Source organism: Heloderma suspectum, chromosome 2 (genome assembly GCF_057233095.1).
Source record: "Heloderma suspectum isolate Gila_16-S chromosome 2, 16-S_ref, whole genome shotgun sequence".
Lineage (NCBI taxonomy): Eukaryota > Metazoa > Chordata > Lepidosauria > Squamata > Helodermatidae > Heloderma > Heloderma suspectum.
In genome coordinates this window covers 36,001,880-36,022,143 of record NC_139459.1, presented here as the reverse complement: position 1 = coordinate 36,022,143, position 20,264 = coordinate 36,001,880, and the positions used below count along the sequence as shown (strand labels likewise).

General features: G+C 39.4%; 1 protein-coding gene across 3 annotated transcripts in view; it reads right to left on the bottom strand.

The window, feature by feature from the left end:
• The window catches only part of NDUFS4 (NADH:ubiquinone oxidoreductase subunit S4), a 57,328-nt gene that overhangs the window by 14,989 nt on the left and 22,075 nt on the right, over positions 1–20,264 (bottom strand). The window contains exon 3 of one of the 3 annotated variants that reach the window (XM_084833208.1): positions 10,223–12,328. The exons of the other annotated variants lie outside the window; for them this stretch is intronic. Within the exon in view, the coding sequence (XP_084689334.1) occupies positions 10,325–11,452 (1,128 nt within the window). The 5' untranslated portion in view covers positions 11,453–12,328 and the 3' untranslated portion in view covers positions 10,223–10,324. Of the gene's footprint in view, positions 1–10,222; positions 12,329–20,264 lie in introns of those variants that run through there. 3 annotated transcript variants of the gene reach the window in all.

Genomic DNA, 20,264 nt, shown 5'->3' with positions numbered 1-20,264 from the left:
GCGTTCAGTCACTTTAAACTGCAGGCAAGATTGCACCTGTGGGATTTCTTTGATATTATGTTGATGTTTGTGTATCAAAATGTTTGAAGAATACTGCTAACAGATCAACAGCTTAATTTTATATATAAACCTCTACTAGAGCCCTGCTTAACATGGCACACAATTCTTTCCATTTTGAGGCATGCTTTCAGATGCGATGATATAAGTGAGGGACCTTAAGGGAACAAAAATAGGATTTTTTAGAATTAAGTAATATCCCATAAAATAACTGCAGTAGAATTTAGGAAAGCAGTGTCTAGGGTTCCAGTCTTTAATTTTAACTCCTTCCAAAAAGCAGAGGATACAGCACACTTATGAAATCATAGACTCAAAAATCAATGAAGGAGAGTTTCAATCACTCATGTCCTTCTTCATTTTTGAGAGCAATCATGTCACTTCAGCCATCTTGTTATGGGAGAAATTGCCAGTGTAAGCTTTGAGACAACAAGATGGCCAGCTAATAATCAAAATAGTAGAAGCAGGAAAGAAAGAAACCAAACCACGCTTCTACCCCAATTTATTTACAGATATCTGAGCATCAACAGTTTGTGTTTCATGAATCAGGAATACACATTCATTTTACATCTGCACTATGACATATCACACAATTTGCCCACAAGAGATTGTACAGAACCCCTGAGAGCAAATATCTACTGTTTAACATTTTCCTCCTCTCTAAATAAAGGAAGCTGGGAAGAAGCAATGGGAAGTTGATGTCAAAATGCAGAAAACCTCCCAGCAAGCTCCCAGCAGCCACCCAAGATTCAGAGCCTTGATAGCTGCCCTCTTTTCAATGCCAGAATTTCACACATTTCAATGACCATTATGACTTCAAAGAATCAAATTTTCATCATTGTCCATCATCTGCCGGTTGATTTGTATAAAGGAGTTCTTCTGCATGCACTCCAGACAAAAGGCTCCTTGCTTCCATGCCTATATATCAAGTTTAAAAGTTCTGTTTGTGACAGTTGTGTCTGTGGTAAATTAGGGTAACATTGAAGGAGTGCAGCTGCTCTCCAGGAGCCTCCTTTTTGGCACCATTTCACTTAAATAAAAACTGAATAATTAGCCTCTGCCTTTATTAAACCGCAAAAATGCCACTGGCCTCAGTAATTACTTCCGGTTGCCCAGCCTACTTAACCTCCACAGTTTATATTTTTTTATATAAAATGAGAGGCTAAAGAGATGCTATCACTTACTTTAGATACGTTTGCTCCCAGGCCCCATATTTTTGTTGGAAGGAAGGAAGGAAGGCAGGGTATAAATATGCTATAATATTTATATTTATAATATTTTAAAATAGTTTAAAAGTTTAAATTAGGCCACTCAGATGTTGTAACTGATTTTGTTATATTAGATATAGCTAGGGAAAGTACTGGAACATTAAACAAGCTCAGTGAACATGGACTTAATGGACAATTGCAGTATCTGTATTCATTCATTACCCTTTAAAATTGCTTGTATGACAATTTGGGTTCAAACTGCTTCATTTCTTGATGCTTCTTCACATTCTTATGCAGCCGGCCCCAACCCGATGCCCTTCAGAGGTGTTGGACTACAACTCTCATTGTCCCCAGCCAACATGGCCAACAATTAGAATAAGTGTAGCAGAGGCTATGGTGGTTGGGGACAATGGGACTTGTAGTCCAACACCTCTGGATGACACCAGGTGTTGGAAGGCTGTGATGTGTACAATTAACACAAGTGAGCTCTGCCACAACTCCCAATTATAGTATTCTGACCAACAATAATCCATTCCAAGCCTCACCCATATAAGTGCAAAGCCTTGAGTGAACAAATGAGAATGAAAAAAACTTAGTACCACCCACAGGGGAAAGATGGGAGGGAGGGACTTGAGCTCCCATCTTGCTGGCAACCCAGCAAGAATTTTAATGCATTTCTCCTAAAGGGGAATCATCAGTAGGAACCAAGGTAATTACAAAGGGAACTCAGAGCAGCAGCAACATTTTCATCAAGGGGATGCCTGTTTAGGCTCTCTCCTCTCAGGATAATCAAGCTTAAACAGCCCTTCACTTTGACTTTACATTCAATATGGCCATCAATCTAATATCAATATGGCACTATTATTTTCTTTTAAAAGAGAGTACCAAGCCATTTGGAAACTACCTTGCTCCCTGCTTGTCCCCCAGCTTGTCTCACAGAACTGATTATGTAGTAACTGTACTGTTTGTTTTGGCCTCCCTACCCACTTCTCCCTCTCCTGAAACTATTAACAAAAACAAAGAAAAAAGTCTAAGCCCAGGTATCCTCTGAACCATTTGGCCAAAACCCTATAGCTGCTTTGTGCTCAGAGAAATTTCCTTTTTAAAGCAATTCATTGCTGATGTATTTGTCCACAGGTGCACTAAAATTCTGCCAACAAATGAATCTGACTACCAGTCTACATTAACTCCATCTAGACTCCCTCACCAAGAGAATGCAGCATCTGGAAACTGGGAGAGAGTTATATTTCTAACACAGAGGACAAAGTAGAAAGAAAGAAAGAAAGAAAGAAAGAAAGAAAGAAAGAAAGAAAGAAAGAAAGAAGGAAGGAAGGAAAGAAAGAAAGAAAGAAAGAAAGAAAGAAAGAAAGAAAGAAAGAAAGAAAGAGGCTTGCTCAACAGGCAAACTCCCAAGTACTTCATTATAGACTTCTAATACGAGTTTAAGTGTATTCATTGCTGCACTTCACAAGTTTTTTTAGATAGCACAAGGAATCTAGAGAGAAGCAAATGCAAAAGGGGGAAAACTAAGATTAGAAATCAAGCGAGAGAGAGAGAGAGAGAGAGATCGAGATCTGTACTGTTATATTCCCAGAAAGAAGCACTGTGCAACACAACACAGGCCAAATATGAGCAATTTCCCATCAATATGCTCAGCTGCAGATTCTGGCAACATGTCGTTGCTACCTTGCTACCACTAGTCTGTGCTACAATGAGCATTAATAGTTAAAACAAAGAAACTATAGCTTCAGAACAACAAAAAGTTGTTGTAAAGGATTTGTTTTGACTTTCCTGAATAGCAAATGATCCAGCTAGTCATGGATTCCATAGTTTTGATAAAACATTAATTTTCTATTGCTCTCGTCATTTCTGTAGTACTCCAGTAGCTATGATGGCTATGTGCTACCTCCAGTATCAAAGGCAGTATGCCTATGTTCATCAATTGCTGGGAAACATGGGTGTGTGCTGTTGACTCATATCCTACTTGTGGGTTTCCTGTGGGCAGCTGGTTGGCCACTGTGTGAACAGAATATTGCAAATATTAATATTTTGTTTCCACAGGTATTATTTTAGGAAGTAAAGTTTAACATATAAGATACTAAGATGACACCACCACCACCACCACCACTCCGCCCAATCAAGACATTCTCTTTGTTCACCCTTCCCCATCTTGGGTAATGAGAGATGTTGCACTTTCATGCTATAATACACATCGTTATTGAAAGGCGGAAAAACAAGCACCAAGTAATGAACATGATTTCCATACACAGCAGGTAGTGAGGCCAGAAAAGAACTGACACAGTTATCCTGTTAAAACAGTACACAATAGAGAATGGTTACACGGTGTTAACATTCTGCACTGCTATGCTTTACGGATGTCACGGCTATTAACAGTTTAAACTTTCACTGTATTTAGTTAATTAATGCCTAGGACTTTGAAGCTTCCATTAAACACTACTTCTAGAAGTCTCCCCCCCGCAACACCCGCATTATATAGCAGAAGTATTCAGACTGATGCTCCTATTGTTCACCCATTGCTTTCGTCAGCAACTGTAAAAGTACCCAAATACATTTGTTTCATTTATTTCATTTGAACTTCTCCTTTGTACCATTGCTTCAGATAGGTTGCAAAGTTCAACTGAAAACATACCCAGTAGGATAAGATTAAATTAGCAACTTTAAACTTTAACGAAGCAGAGGCCAATCTAAATTGAACGGGTCTTTCCACATTTTGGTAAGTTGTTTAAGTTTAAATGCATCTTTAAGGAGAGCAACTTTTCATCAAGACATATTACGCAAAATCCCACACGTTTGCCTCTTGCACTTGCAGATCCCCAAATCCCTCTTTCTGCCAGCCAGATGACTAGTAGCAGGGGAAAAATAGATATTTTGTGCAGTGACTATCGTTCCCAACCCAGAAACTGAATTCTAGAAAATACATGTTTACTTCCTGTTCCCACCCAGAACGAATGCATGGAAGAATCTTCCTGAGTTCATGAGACCACTGATCAGAGTGCCTGTGGGTAGCAAACTTTAAACATTACAAGATCCATTGCATTCTGGATTCAGATCTGGTTTTGGAACAGAAACTGCCTTGGTTGCCCTGTGGGATGACCTCTGTCAAGAGGAAGAGGGGGAAGTGTAACTCTGTTCATTATCTTAGATTTCTGAGTGGCTTTCAATACCATTGACCATGGTATCCTCCTGGACAGGTTGGCTGAGTTGAGGACTTTGCACCAGTTCCACTCCGACTTCGATGGCTGATTCCAAAAGGTGGTGCTGTGTGATTTCAGAAAATTGTGTTTTGGGGTCTTGCAGGGTTCCATCTTATCTCCCATACTGTTAGGATAAACATGAAACTACTAGGTGAGGATTTATTTATTTATTTATTTTCTATACCGCCCAATAGCCAAAGCTCTGTGGATAAGCCAAAGTTTATCCAGAGATTATGACTGAGGTTCAATCAATATGCAGATAACACTCAGCTCTCTCTTTTTCATAAAATCCAAGATAAGCAGTGAGTGTTCTCAGTCAGTGCATGGGTGCAGTAATGGACTGGATGAGAGTCAATAAACTGAGACTCAATCCAGACAAGACTGGGGTACTGTTTGTGGGGGGTTCATCTGCCCAGTTGAGTGTTATTCAACCTGCTTTGAAGTAGATTGCATTCCCTCCAACTACAGGATCATGTTCACAGTAGTTGATTCAGAATTGTCACTGGAGGCACAGGTAGGCCCAGTGGCTCAGAGGGCCTTTTATCAGCTTTGGCTGATAAACCTTACCTAGACAGCGATAGTCTGGCTATAGTTGCTCATTCTATGGTAACCTCCCATTATACAGGGGAATACTGCATTGTACATGCAGCTGCCTTTGAAACCAGCCTAGAAACAGTCCAAAATAAGATTGCATTATTGTTAACTGGGACTGGACATTCTGAATATATTACGCCAATGCTTTCTCAGCTCCACTGGCATCCAGTCCCTTTCCGAGTCCAGTTCAGAGTGCTGGTTTTAACCTTTAAAGCCCTGAACAGCCTGAGGCCAGGTTACCTGAAGGATGGCCTCCTTCCATATATTCCTATCTGTGAGATCATTATTGGAGGCCCTTCTCCAAGTGTTACCACCAAGTGAGATCTGGTGGATGGCTTCAGAAGAGAACACACACACCCCCAATTGCACTCTGGTTGTGGAATGCCCTCCTCAGATGGGCGTGCTTGGCACTTAATTTGTATTCTTTTTGGCATCAGGCAATTTTTTAAAAAAAAATTCCCAGGCTTTTTACAAGCCTTTTTTATTTTATGGATTTTGAGGCTTAGCCCTTTTAAATTATTAAGTTTAAACTTTCTGCATTTAATCTCTGCTGTGATGCGTTTTAAACTGTAATAGTATCTTTTATTGCTAATTTTGTATTTTAACCATTTTTATGTCCACTGCCCAGAGAACTTCTGTTATAGGGTGGCACAGAAATACCATTAACAAACAAATATAGTGTAGACACTTGACGCTGACACACACTATGACACAACTTACAAAATATCTGAATCTGAACATATATATTGTTCAATTATATCTTTTTAAAGGTTTGCACTGAACCGCCATCCTAATAAGGTCTGAAAAGCTACCATTCTTTGATGTAAAGTGAAATACTACTTCATGAATAAAGAAGGCCTCCTGTCTGCCCTTCAAAGAGACATATCCTTTGACCCAATGCTCCAGACTAAAGCCTTGAAATATCTGCACAAGAACACTCTATGAGCAAAGTCCAGACAAAACAGACACTTGAGATGTTAGAAAAATTGTATAACCCCAACCTCAGATGCTCCTATAACCCAGCGGAGATAGCACTGCCATGTACCAAAATGAAAAGGAACTGAAAAAATGAAAGCCTTTGAAAACTAAATGCAATCACCAACACAAACATATTTGCCAGGCTAGTAATTCAAAACGAGCTGCTGTTGGCCCACAGAATTTCTTAAAATGCTGGCAACAGATGCTCCTTTGCTATGATACCAAGCTGGCACATCTCACAGCATTACCTTTTCAAGTAAAGTTTCTCTCTTTCAGAATACCGTAAAAACCCTTTACAAACAGAGATAATTTATTGATTTTGTTGCTTGATCTGCCACAGCTTCAGATACAGTCTGTCGGCTGGCGGAATACTTGTTGCCTGCAGACATTTTGCAGAAAGCTCTGTATCACTAGCCAGCTAGCTGAGCTTGCTAACACTGCCACATGCTTAATCAAACAGTAATTACTTAGAAAAGCAAGTGGCAGCAAGCACTGGAGGCTGAATTGAGATACGTTATTCTAATTAAAGGGGGAATTAATTGGCAGTCAATGAATTGCAATGAATTTGCAATCTTTTAAAAAGTGAATATACTTATCTAAATATAAATATGCATGCACTACTTAAGAGGATACCTTTAATACCACCCTAGCCTTTCAGTTATCAAACACTTTTTTCAAATGCTGTTGAGAAGCATTTACTCCAGTAGACTGACATTTGGGGGTTATAGCAAGCTATATGGTTCTATTACAGAAATGTACAATGTCTCAAGAAGGTACATTTTGGTAACAGTTTGCCTGTAATAGCCCCAAGAGTTATTCTAACGGTTGTTTTTAAGGACTTTTGTGGACAAAAATCATGTGGCATATTATTGTGCTTCAAACCAATAAGCTGTACCTAAACAACCAAGTTCTTAAATAACAGCTGATATCAACAGCCATAATAAGTTCTCCAGAATAGAAGGGATGGCACCTCCACTTTTCCATGTTTGCAGACATCTGTCCATTTACAAATGGCTTCTATTTTCTGCTTCATAGCTTCACATCTACAACTTGAAGAGTTGAATTTGCCACCATTAATTGTGGCTTTGATTATCACTTCTAACCTGGTAGACTTCAATGTGATAATCAAGAGCACAATTAATGATGGAAGAACATGGCAGAAGCCCAAGGTTAAAGCATTCTGGGAATGAAAGACTGGGATAAAGTCAGATATACTCTACTAAAAACATTAAATGTGAACACAGAGTGAACACACTGTTAATTACTTGTACATTTCAGTTGTCTTTTGTATTGGATTTGGTTTCGGAAAAATAGCGAGGAGTCAGGTGTGACCCTGCACAGCGCCCTATATGCTGTTCGCAGTGCAGAGACCTGTATAGCCCTGTATATTGGTTGGTTTACTAGATTTCTTCTTTGAAATGCAGCTATAATGAAGGACAGTGCTTTTGCTACTAACACCAAAGTTAGATAATGCACCGCGGGTGCTCCATACATTTCATGCTAGGACAGCTGGTAAGAATGTTCCTCCTCTGCTGTAAGAAACTTTCTTTCTCACAGAAAGGCCCCCCTTTCTCCTCCTTGGTGAAGGGAGGGAGGTGTGCGTGTGCCTTGTGACTCAGACTAACTCAGTGAGAAAAGCCATATAAAATCCAGAGCAGACTAGCCTGCTACCTGTTCTTGTCTGAGAGGGGAAAGGTATACCACCTGCTCAGATAAACAGTCTTGGCGTGATGCTTGCTGCTTCAAGGGAACTGGGGCAGCTACAGCTTCAAGCTGAGGGACGCATGTAAGTTTTTCCTTGCTTTTATTATCTGCATTCATTTACCATCAATAAACTGTATCACTCTTTCACACAAGTGGATGAGTCATACTGGTACCTTCGAATCTGTTTAATGTGGGTCCTGGCTGCATCAGGCTCAAGTTTAAGATGTCTTTAGTTTGAAACTTGCCTCCCATCCAGCTACTCTAGAATTTCTTTCCACAACAACGCCAGCATATACATTCAAGAGGATACTACAACTAACAGAGGTCCGGTGGCAATAAGAGCACTCAAGTCAAGTCAAATAGTTGATACTCTTGTTTGGTTACTGCTATAATCGTGCTTCTAAAGTTATATTTGAACTAGCTTGAAGTGCTTTTATCTAGTAAATACTGATAGTAGTGTCTGTATTCTATATCCAGGATCAATCCCTGTGCTCACATTATACACTAAAACAAAGAATTAACTTCTGATGTCCTCTACTACTTGAAATCACCATACAGAAAAAGATCTTACAACTACTTTTCCTCCCAGCCATTTTGCCTTCCTCCCCTTTTCAGAGATAATACTTTTTAAAAATCTGAATGAACTAACATGTTGTGTACAAAAGTCTTCAAGACAGAGACTCCCTGCAATCCTTTGCAGAGATGTATGTTCTGCAGACCACAGCTACACTAACTATTTCTAGTGATGCAAATAGCAACAAATTTGAACACAGAACTCCAGGGCTTACCCAAATCCATCAGATAGCCCAGTAATCATAAGCAGTACAAGTATAGCCCATATCTGAAACAGGGTTCAACACAAATACTCCTATAGCATGTTAGATGGGGTAGAAGGAATAGTATATGTTTTTTTTTAAACTTACTCTGTTCATTCTTTGGTTAGAGCCTGAGCTTTAGAGAGAATTGAATATGGCAGAAAAAGCTGCCCTTCCCTGCTTAATTTCTCTTTTCATATACATCTCTATTAAGTAGAACAAATGTTGTGTACTTTATTTTAATTTAGTCTAATTTCTTAAGCACAGTTTTACAGCTTTTATAAGAATTCTTTAGATCCGTTTAAAGTAGTAATGACGTCTGCATACTAAGAAGTATGGTATTGAAGCTACATGCCAAGGTATTTAGGCATGTCTTGGATTTGCTTCTGAGATCCCTTAATTAATCTTGGAAATGAGGGAGAAGAAATCAAAATAGAAAGCATTAATGCTGTAGTGAGCAAAAAGGTTATACCCTTTAGGCTAAGGAACAGCACACTAACAGAGCTAATCAAACCCCACGGTCAGTGAATACCGAAGGAAAGCCACTATATTTTCTATAAAGAATGTCTCCATATAAATAAAACAGCAATCAGCAATTTCAGAGGAGTGGGTTGCCAGAATGTGAAGATTTGGGGGTAATGACCACAGCTTCACAGGGACTGTAAGTCAGTGGTAGAACAGGGAAAAATCAGTGTCTGAAACCATGGAGAGTCACTGCCAGTCAGTGTAGACAGTACTGAGCTAAGTTGACCAATGGCCTAACTAGGTATAAGGCAGCTTCTATGTTAACAGAAGCTGTTCCAGTCAGACAACAAAAGTAATGACTGGTTGATTGGTAGATGCCAAGGCAAAGTTGTACTGGAGGATACTCAAGTGCCCTGAGCTTCAGAGTCAATGCTCTAGAGTGTTACTCAGATAACTGGGCTTCATGAGGTCATATAAATGCAAGCAGTCACACACTGATTATGTCAATTTGTCAGAAAGAATTTGTTATTGTTATCAATAACAAATGTGCCAAGAATTTAGGATATTTGCCCACCATCTTTGTAAAATATATATATTGTGTTTTTTCAAAGGAATAATATAGGTGAACCAAATAAAATGAAAACATAAATCCAAAGATCAGAAAATAGAATACACATATAACCCAAACTGAACATTGTCATTTGCCAAACATCTTAAGTAACACTACACTTTTTATACATTTGTTTTCAACAAATTTCAGTAAGTGTAAAAAGCAGTAGAGTTCCTGCACTGTTAAGGGCAAAGAAGAAACGTTTCCTCCTGTCAATGACATAACCTTCAGTTTAAACATAAAACTTTGGTCATATGGCTGTTATAATCCTTCTGCTGCCTGAGTCCAAGGTACAGCTGTCCTTCAACTATGCTTTGAACTGGAACTAGCTGTAAGAATATATTTGGATGGAGGCAGGAGACTAAAACAAGTCTTCAGTAAATAGGAAAAAATCAAGAGTGTTTTAGAAGCACAGAATAAGCAACATATAGGACTCAAGTCTGTCCTGGGGCAGCAGCCACTCTGGTGAAGCTCTATACCAGCCTTCCCCAACCTTGTGCCCTCCAGATGGCTTTGGATGCCATCAGCCCCATCCAGCATGGCAAATGGTCAGAGATGATAGGAGTTGTGAGTCTAAACCATCTGGAGGGCACCAGGTTGGGGAAGGCTGCTCCATACAGTACAGGGATGAGGAGCAAGGGGCTGATTCAGGGATGAGGAGCAACCTGATCCAATGCTTGTCTACCTTATGTTGTTGTTCAGTCGTGTCCGACTCTTTGTGACCCCATAGACCATAGCATGCCAGGCCTTCCTGTCCTGCGCTCTCTCCCGGAGCGTGCTCAAGTTCATATTCATTGCATCCGTGATGCTATCTAGCCATCTCATCCTCTGCTGTCCCCTTCTCCTTTTGCCTTCAGTCTTTCCCAGCATCAGCGTCTTTTCCAGAGAGTGTTCTCTTCGCATTAGGTGGCCAAAATATTTCAGCTTCAGCTTCAGTATCTGTCCTTCCAATGAGCACTCAGGGTTGATTTCCTTTAGGACGGACTGATTTGACCTCCTTGCAGTCCAGGGGACTCGTAAGAGTCTTCTCCAGCACCACAGTTCGAAGGCATCAATTCTTCGGCGCTCAGCCTTCCTTATAGTCCAGCTCTCACAGCCATACGTTACTACTGGGAAAACCATAGCTTTGATTAGACGGACCTTTGTCGGCAAGGTGATGTCTCTGCTTCTTACTATGCTGACTAGGTTTGCCATAGCTTTCCTCCCAAGGAGCAAGCGTCTTTTAATTTCAGGGCTACAGTCACCGTCTGCAGTGATCTTGGAGCCCAAGAAAGTAAAATCTGTCACTGCTTCCATTTCTTCCCCTTCTATATGCCAGGAAGTGATGGGGCCAGATGCCATGATCTTCGTTTTTGTAATGTTGAGTTTCAAACCAGCTTTTGCACTCTCCTCTTTCACCCTCAACAAGAGGCTCTTGAGATCCTCTTCGCTTTCTGCCATTAGGGTGGTATCGTCTGCATATCGGAGGTTGTTGATAATTCTCCCAGCAATCTTAATTCCGACCTGTGATTCATCCAACCTGGTGTTTCTCATGATGTACTCTGCATATAAGTTAAATAAGCAGGGTGACAATATGCAGCCTTGTCGTACTCCTTTCCCAATTTTGAACCAATCGGTTGTTCCATGTCTGGTTCTTACTGTTGCTTCTTGACTCTTGTACAGGTTTCTCAGGAGACAGGTAAGGTGGTCTGGTACTCCCATCACTTTAAGAATTTGCCACAGTTTGTTGTGATCCACACAATCAAAGGCTTTAGCGTAGTCAATGAAGCAGAAATAGATGTTTTTCTGGAATTCTCTTGCTTTCTCCATGATCCAGCGAAAGTTGGCGATTTGATCTCTAGTTCCTCTGCCTCTTTGAAACCCAGCTTGTACTTCCGGTAATTCTCGGTTTGCATACTGCTGAAGCCTAGCTTGTAGGATTTTGAGAATAACCTTGCTGGAATGTGAAATGAGCGCAATTGTACGGTAGTTTGAACACTCTTTGGCGTGCCCTTGTTTGGATGTCTACCTTATACTGGCATATTATTTTCACAAATGGTATTTCAGGTGCAGTGAACAACCAATTTAAAAGGATGCTTTAGTTGTGGCAGAAGCCTTAGCTTGCACCACTGCAGGAAAAGTAGTAGCACATGAGGATTCTGAATTTATTGAAATCATGTGTGCAAAAATGAACAAATTCACAATTCTCCCCAAAATGCACATTTCACACTTCAGCCTATGGGAGAAATGCACATTTTTGGCCATTTTAAAAAACACTGTATTTTTTATGACAAAATTTGCACAAAATTGCTGATGGTTAGAAAAACAGTCTGAAAGTCCACCCAACAGGGGAAAAGCCGGTCCGCTGCAGAATCCACAGGTTGGATTCATGAAAATCCAAACTCACTGGTTCTGTTGCAGATTTCTCCGACATCCCTACTAGCACAGAGGCCTACTGTTGCTTGTTTAGTTTAGTATTTAGGTTCTCAAATTCCAGCAAAAACAAAGTTTTGTATAGATTGGGGACAATATTTTGTATAGATTGGGGAAAATATAACACTAAAGGAAATGCAAATATGATACGATACAAATGCAAGTACTTGGTACTTTTTAGGCTTTGTCTTTTAAACTTGGGTTTTTCTTCCACTGTACTTCAGCTCCTTTGCATATGTACATATCCATCGCTTTGCCAGTGTGCTTCATAATCTGATGAAACAGAAGAAGCAAGGCTTATAAACCACCTTTTATCTAAACTATAATGTAAAGACATCTATGTCCCCAAATCTAGAACAGATACCTATGAGCTGAATTTTATTTTAAATTTATTCGAAATTCATAAAACGGCAACTCACACATCTTAACTGAGACCTTTGGCTTGCCCTAGAAATCCATGGCAAGAATTTTAAAGACTAAGCTAATAGTTTTTGTTCGAACAGCTTAATCTTGCAGTTTGCTACTAGGCTATTTGCTCAGGACAAATAACTATTTTTCCTGGTGGCTAGTTTGACAGACCCAGTCTTATCTCAGAAACATATAGGTGGATGGATTAGTAACATTTTCTGATTTTATCAGCAAAGCTGAAATTGTTTTAATTTTACTTATGGATATTTCTGTACCGTGCCTCAATAACATTCCCAGAATGATTTATGTAGCTATAAATTGTTACCAAGCATTTCTATCTCAAGTCTTTTTTTTCTTTTCTCTTTTTGCAAAGTTAACAATAACCAACAAAAAAAAAATGGGGGTGGGGAAATCCACAAAAGAGAGGGAAAAATGGAGAGGACGACCATGTAAACCACCTTGGGTTCCTTGCAATAGGAAAAAGGTGGGATATAAATGTAATATTAATAATAATAGGAAAAAAGGAAGGACATATAAAACATATCCATACATAATAATCATTTTTCTCCAGTCTTAATTCAAGCTACCAGTGCCACTTACAGGAAAGCTCATAACACAAAATGCTCCTTTAGGCTCCAGTATATTGGGAGTATGCGAGACATTTGTTGTTCCAGTTGGTTATCAATTCATTTCCAGGCTCAATTCAAGATGCTGGTTATTACTTTTAAAGCCTTAGATCATTTGGGGCCAGAATAGTTGAAGAATCATCTCCTTCCATATAAGTTTGCACGCCCTTTAAGATCAGCAGAAGGCAGCTCCACCTATATTAGAGGCACATTTGGTGGGATGCGTGAGAAGACTTCTCTGTGGCTGTGGCTCTCTGCCTGGGGGGATTCATCTGATACCCCCTTTAATGATCTTTCGCTGCCTTTTAAAAACACTTTATTTTGGCAGGTTTAAAAAAAAGTATGTTTGATTTGTTTTGGTATTTATCAACCACTCCTTCACTATTAAATGGTTTATTTGCAATTGTTTTTATTTTATATTTTACTTGATTTGATCTTTGTTTTATGTTGCTAGCTGCCTTGGGCTTCCCTAGAGGAGCATGGATTAAAATAAATCTCAAGACATTCCTGCCAGACCAGGGAATATTTAAATCTATCTAGCGCCACAAATCCTGTTTTACCTTAATAAAGAACCAAAGAGTGTTATTCTGTCTGTCAATGAAATATTCATTTCTCACACTGATCTTAAGAGAATTTGGGAAGAACTCAGTGGAAACGTTCTCTTTTGCTTTTATAAATTCAATTTTTAGACGCTGTTTGATCTTTACACTGATCTGTATTTTCCAATTTATTCTTTACCAACTCCCTGTACAAAGATAATGTCAATACGTTATTCACTAATTAGTCAGCTCATTAAGAGACATTTAGGAACATAGAAAACTGCCTTATAATGAGTCAGACCAATGGCCCATCTAGTTCAGTATTGTCCACAACTGATTATCAGTGGCTATCCTGGGTTAGAGAAGGTTTTTTTCCCCCAGACCTATGTAGAGATGTCAGGTATTAAACCACTAAGCTACAACCCTTCCCCAGAATTTAATTACCCTATTATTTTTTTTCACTCACTTTAGTGGTTTTATTCCCTCTAACAACTGCAGCTAGGACCTCTACAAAATGGAAACAGAGGGCATCCTGGATACTTGTCTACCAAACATAGGAAGCTGCTTTATACCAAGTGAGACTATTTGTCCATCTAGTCTAGTATCGTCTACTGTGACTGTGAATAGCTCTCCAGGGACTTGAGCAAGTCTTCCACATCACCTACCTGATCCTTTTAACTGCAGATACCAGGGATTGAACCTGAGACGTTTTGCATACAAAGCATGCATTCTACCACTGAGCTATGGTCATCTCCTTCCCAAACAATAATGGTTTATATGTTTCCATTCTCTGTAATCTTAGAAACCAGGTTAGCCTATAAATGGGCTCCCCCAGTGTAGTGTCTGTGGGTATTACTGTGCCTGTGAACATCTCCCTTGATACCCACCAGGCTGCCTGCCCCTTATTTTTTTGTTTAAAAAAAAACACTGCTAGGCTGACATGTGTTGGCCTCCACCACCATCTTTATTTCCAACAATGCCTCTGACCCCAACAGGCATTCTTGGAATATAGAAATGGCAGGTGGCTTCAGTTCAGTCCTTTATTCTGAAGCATGCCCAAACACCAAGAAAAAAGAAAAAGGTATGCTGGGAGTGGCAGGGAGAATCCAGGGGAGGAGGCTAGAGGAGTAGCAGTGATTGGGAGGCATATCTTGCCTAGAGAGAGAGAGAGAGAGAGAGAGAGATTGATTGATTTGCCTGGGTTTTCTATGTGGTGTGGTATTTCTTGGAACATCACCAATTTGCCTTCTGTGAAATGGGCTTTTGTTGTGCATTGTTGAAGCAAAGATGTGCTTCAGAATTTGGGGTTCAGACACCACCACTGGCTTTTACTCCTGGCCAGGTACAGGCCTCATCAATTTGCCTTCTGTGAAATGGATGTTGGAGCAGAAAACTGTGGGTTCAAAAGAGTGGCTTTGTGTCTTAGAGCTCAGGCCTCAGCTCTGCCTTGTACTTAGGATGTTAGGGAAGTTACCTTTTTTTTTTTTTTTAGCCTCAACACTTTGCCTTCTGGAAACTAGGTATTTTTTGTGATTGGCCATACCCACCATGGCAGCCATTTTGTGAGAGCACCCACAAAAGTTACAATTTTTGTAAACTGCCCAGAGCGCTTCAGCTATGGGGCAGTATAGGAATGTAATAAATAAACACTCTCTCAATATTTCACATTTTACAATAAAGCATTAAAAATATATGTATTTCAAAAGTGGCAATTGGACCAAAAAGGTTGGGGAGACCATTTGAATTCTGGCTATGATGCTCTAGTTATTGGGTGGTATAAAAATGTAATAAAGAAATAAAAATAGTTTCTATATGGCTTTACTTTATTATATATTTTCCACTTTTTATTTTCTTTGAAAGCTGCCAGATGTTTTTTGGAATGGTGGGATAGTCATGCATTAAATAAAGAAATCTTTAAAACTCCAATCTGCCATGTGTAGCTCATCATTTGGGAGAGCTCCTATGGCATAGACTGCTTAAACAGTTATTTCCCAGAATGCCAGTAGTTCAGGCCAAGTGATGTAAGGCAAGCAAGTTGTATCTTGTTCCAGCTGTACAGTGAACTCTCCTTCTGGCCTTAGCAGTCTCATGACATCTAATCAAGTCATACTAGAGGAGGAGAAAACAATGCGTCAGGAAGAGGATCAGGAGCTCCACTAGGCTGGAGAACATCCATGGTCCCATATTAACTACTCCTCGACTTACAGCGTGCATTTTTTAGGAGGGCACAATGGAACAAAATCTTGCAATTGTCTATTTGCCTGGGGCAAGTAAAATTCTTTCCAGGATACCCTGCCACTGATCAAACTTTCCTATAGGTTACAGTCCTGACAAGCTAATAAATGTTTTGCAGATAAGTATTTTATTTATTTACAAGGCTGAAACTCCTTATGTCTCTCTTTATGCTCTCATTTTGTTCGAACAGTAACAGTTGAACAGTTGCCTGGACTAGCAAACTTAAAAAAAAAGAAGAACTGCATACTTAACCTATTCAGGTATTTCCCAGAAGACATTTCCATGTTTGCTTATGCTAAAATATCTTCATTAGGTCTGCAACTCATACAGGGTGGCTCAAATGTTGGCATTTTCATGACATAAGAAATGTGTGAATTATGGGCTATTTTAATCAAAATCAAGTTTTGCCTTTTCATTACTTTCATTCCTAAAGAATAATTTATCTGTCTTCTTAGATTTCTAGTCACCCTTTCCATTAAAAATATTAATGGAGGATTATAAAGTTTTTTTTTAAAAAACTAACAGAGAGCAAGAACAGCTGAATGTGACTTAGCTGCAATATGGGCATAGTTGGGGAAAAAACAGCTAGGTCTAGGACAAATTTTATGGGGGGGAAAGATACACAGGCTAGGGTATCAAATCCCCACTGAAAATTACATAGGGTTCTTCTCTTTTCTTTTCTTTTAAAAAAAGGATCATATCCTTGCTAGCAATCTTATGGATCTAGTATGGCCCTGGTTGAGGTACACTTAGTCCTGGCCTAATATGGTAGACTGTATGTAGTTGAATGCATACCGGTATGGTCGGTCCACTTTGACATAGGCCTCCAACAAGCTATCAGTTTGTAGCAATGCACTTTAAGTTATATTTGAAAAAACAAACAGACCTTTCTTACTTACTCTTCCAAATTACTCTCATCCTCAAATCTATGCTTGAGTGTTGTTTCATCAATTCAAGGATTCATCAGGAAATCTGTAGCAGTAAATTTTACAACACTGGCCACAATTTTCAGTATACTAAGGTATGTCATTTAGCTCCAGAGCAGATACTGAAGAGTCCATAGCACTGCCTACAAGAGGTTCTAAAACTGTGTCATAGTGAACTGCCCCTGATTATTTGGGCCTCCAAGCGTAACCAACACAACATAAGGACAAACAGCTCAGCTGGCAGCATTCACTCATCTCTAGCCTGAGGTCAAGCAGATCAAAGGAGCAAACAGGGATCAGAGAGATGCTTTCAGGTCCCCTGCAGAAACAAAGAGGCCATGAAAAATAAGGCGTTGTATTCCTGGTTCTCACCATTACCACTTTAATCAGTGGTATTAAAGTGATAATGGTAACACAGCCACTGCCCAGGAGAGAATGACGTACTGCCTTCTGCTCCTGTCCATATATAATGGACTGAGGAAGCATTAGAACTGAGCCTAGTTTATACCACCCCTAGTGTACCACTCTTAGGGGCAGATTGACTCTCAGTTTCAGAAGTATGAGTTTGAAAAACAGTGCAAACATAAAAGTACTATGAATCTATAAAAAACACCATGTAAATCTCATCCCACTTGTACCTACACAGTAAGATGGCTCATTATTGTGATTAACTTTGGTTGATTCAACTATTGTCCTGACTGAAGCCTACAGTTTTAGAACATGTTTCTCCTATTCCTTCCAACATAAAAAGCCTAACTGGAATGGGAACAGGTGGCTTCTTGGGAAACTTGAGAAAGTCTGTCATTTTGATCAGAAATCCCACTGTCACTAATATAGGAGGATTCATTTGACAGAATCACCTTTGCAGTTGGTTTTTATGGTCCAGGCATATGATACCAACCTCTCCAGTAATAATCAGCCACTACTTTATTATTAATTAAAAATACAATTAGAATATATAATGTGCTGGTTTAAGTACTTCTATGCGTTTCTGCTTTTGAGCTGGAAAATTTTTTGCAAGAACAATATCCATTAATCAGCTTTTCAGAATTTAAGTGAGCTGGACTAAAAGGCATACAATAACCATGATGGCTCATGCAGAAACATTGCAGAGATTACTGAAGGAGAACCATATGTGACGCAAACCATTTTACACAAGGAGAAACATGATTTCTATAATAGTACTGGAACCAATTTTGTTTCATATATTAGAAGTTAAATCATTTTAAGCTTCACTAAGGGAGACCACTGCTGACATCTCACATCAGCAACAGGGCAATTTCCCAACACTGACAAAGCCTAGAGGGGCTACCTCTTACCCTGCAATTTATCACATCAGCCAAGATCAAATGGCAAGCCTTAGCTATCAGCTCTTCAGGATAAACTCCAGACCTCTGGAATTCAACCCACTGATGGCTCAGCTGAAGCTGTTGTTACGCCACAGAAACTCAAGATGCTATGAAGACACCCATGTTCAAGTCTGATTGTTCCAGTTTACTTTGCCTACGTAGAAAAAACAATTGCGACACCTGTGGCAAGACTAAGTGGGGTATCTCTTTAAGAGGAGCTTATTTGTACCTTAAGGCACTCATACAGAAAACAGCACAAATAATGTTTTGATAGCAAAGTGATCATCTGCTCCACCTAAGACTTCACACATTTAAGATGAACGAAAACAACCTGGAAAAAAATATTCTTTCAAATGTTCCACATTCTGCTAGTCCAGGAATAATTACAATATTTTGTTTATTTTATTAATCCTAGGAGTTCTTATTGTGAAGAGCAGGGCTAGGAAAAGAATAACAGTTACAGTTAGTAGATAATTCAAATAATGTTGCACAATGTATTGGCTGGGCTATGAAAAGTTGAAATTCCTTACACACTGCAGCTGCAGCAAACTTCTTTTTCTTTCTTTTCTTTTCTTTTTTGAGAAAAAGCAAAATGCAACGAAAGTATAGTTTATGTAGGGAAAAATCATGTTCACCATAGTACCATCTTTAAAAAAAAAGAATAAAAAATTAAATAGCAAAGTCTTCTACGTAATTTATTAATGGCAATATGAGTACATTCAAATATAACAACCATATTTAAGTTGTTCCACTGAGCAAGAAGCCTAGTGTTGTGGGGGACAGGGAGAGAAATTCAGATCTCAGTATTTGAAGTTCCAGAGTTACAGTTTGTCTCAAAGTATGAGTCCCTGAAATACCTACTACACAGACAGTAATTAAATATTTAAATACATAGTTATAGTAAACAGGCAATTGCGTGGCTCACTGCTATGAGTGTTGCCATAAGACATTAAAAGTGAAATGCATTAATCTCATTTTCACATTTTGAAACACAGTGAAAACTAGGTATAGCTGTACTCCAAATGATCAGTGCAACTGAAGAACAGACATTCACCCAGTTAGGCTAGGAAAGGCCAAGGAGACAAGTAGATTGGATGTATTTCATTCTTAAGAAGCTACAAAAACTTTTCATAGCTACTGCATCTACCTCAAAAAACAATTGATAATATTACATTTGCTTAGAAGTTTGAGACTCACTATCTGTTCTTTAGATCTTTGTTCATCATGGTTATTAAAAGCATTCAGGATCAGACTGAAGACTTGGACTCTGGAGATAGTGAATTCCTCCTTGAGCGAAGCTGTTTCCTTAAGGAAGCAGTAGTCCGACCCTTACTAAAGAAACCAAATTAGACCCTATGAACTTAAGACAACTATCAACCAGTCTCAAATCTTCCCTTTCTGGGCAAGGTTAACTCCTTGTAGTTTTGGAGAAACTGATTACTTAGATCTATTCCAGTCTGGATTCTAACCTGGGTTCAGGATGGAAACTGCCTTGGTTGCCCTACTAGATGACTTGTGGTGATAACTAGATGGTGCGAGCGCGACCTTCTTGGTTCTTCCAGACCTCTCAGTGGCATTTGACACCATAATGGCATGCTTCTCTCTAGCTTGGGCTTAAGAGGCACAATATTATGGTGGCTTTAATTTTTTTTTAATGGTTGGTACCAGGAAGTAGGCTTTGGCTTACAGGTGCCATAGGTCCATTTTATTCCCCATGCTTTTCAACATCTATATGAAGCCACTCGGAGAAGTCATCTGGTGATCTGGGCTTTAGTGTCAACAATATGCTGATGATATGCAGATCTACCTCTCTTTTCCACCTAAGAATCCATGGGGGCAGAGGAACTCAACAAGTGTCTGGATATGATATTGGGATGGATAAGGGAGAACTGAAATAGCTTTGGAGCTGTCACCTCCAAAATGGACTACTGCAGTGTGTTTTACATGGGGCTGCCTCTGAGGACAGTCCAGAAGCTGCAGGTGGTATAAGATGCAGTTAGTTTGATGCTGGTAGTGGTCAGAAAACATAACTCTGATTTTGCACCAACTGCATTGGCTGCCAGTAAGCCAATACCAATTCAAAGTGTTGGTCTTAACATTTCAAGCTCTAAATGGCTTGCGACCCG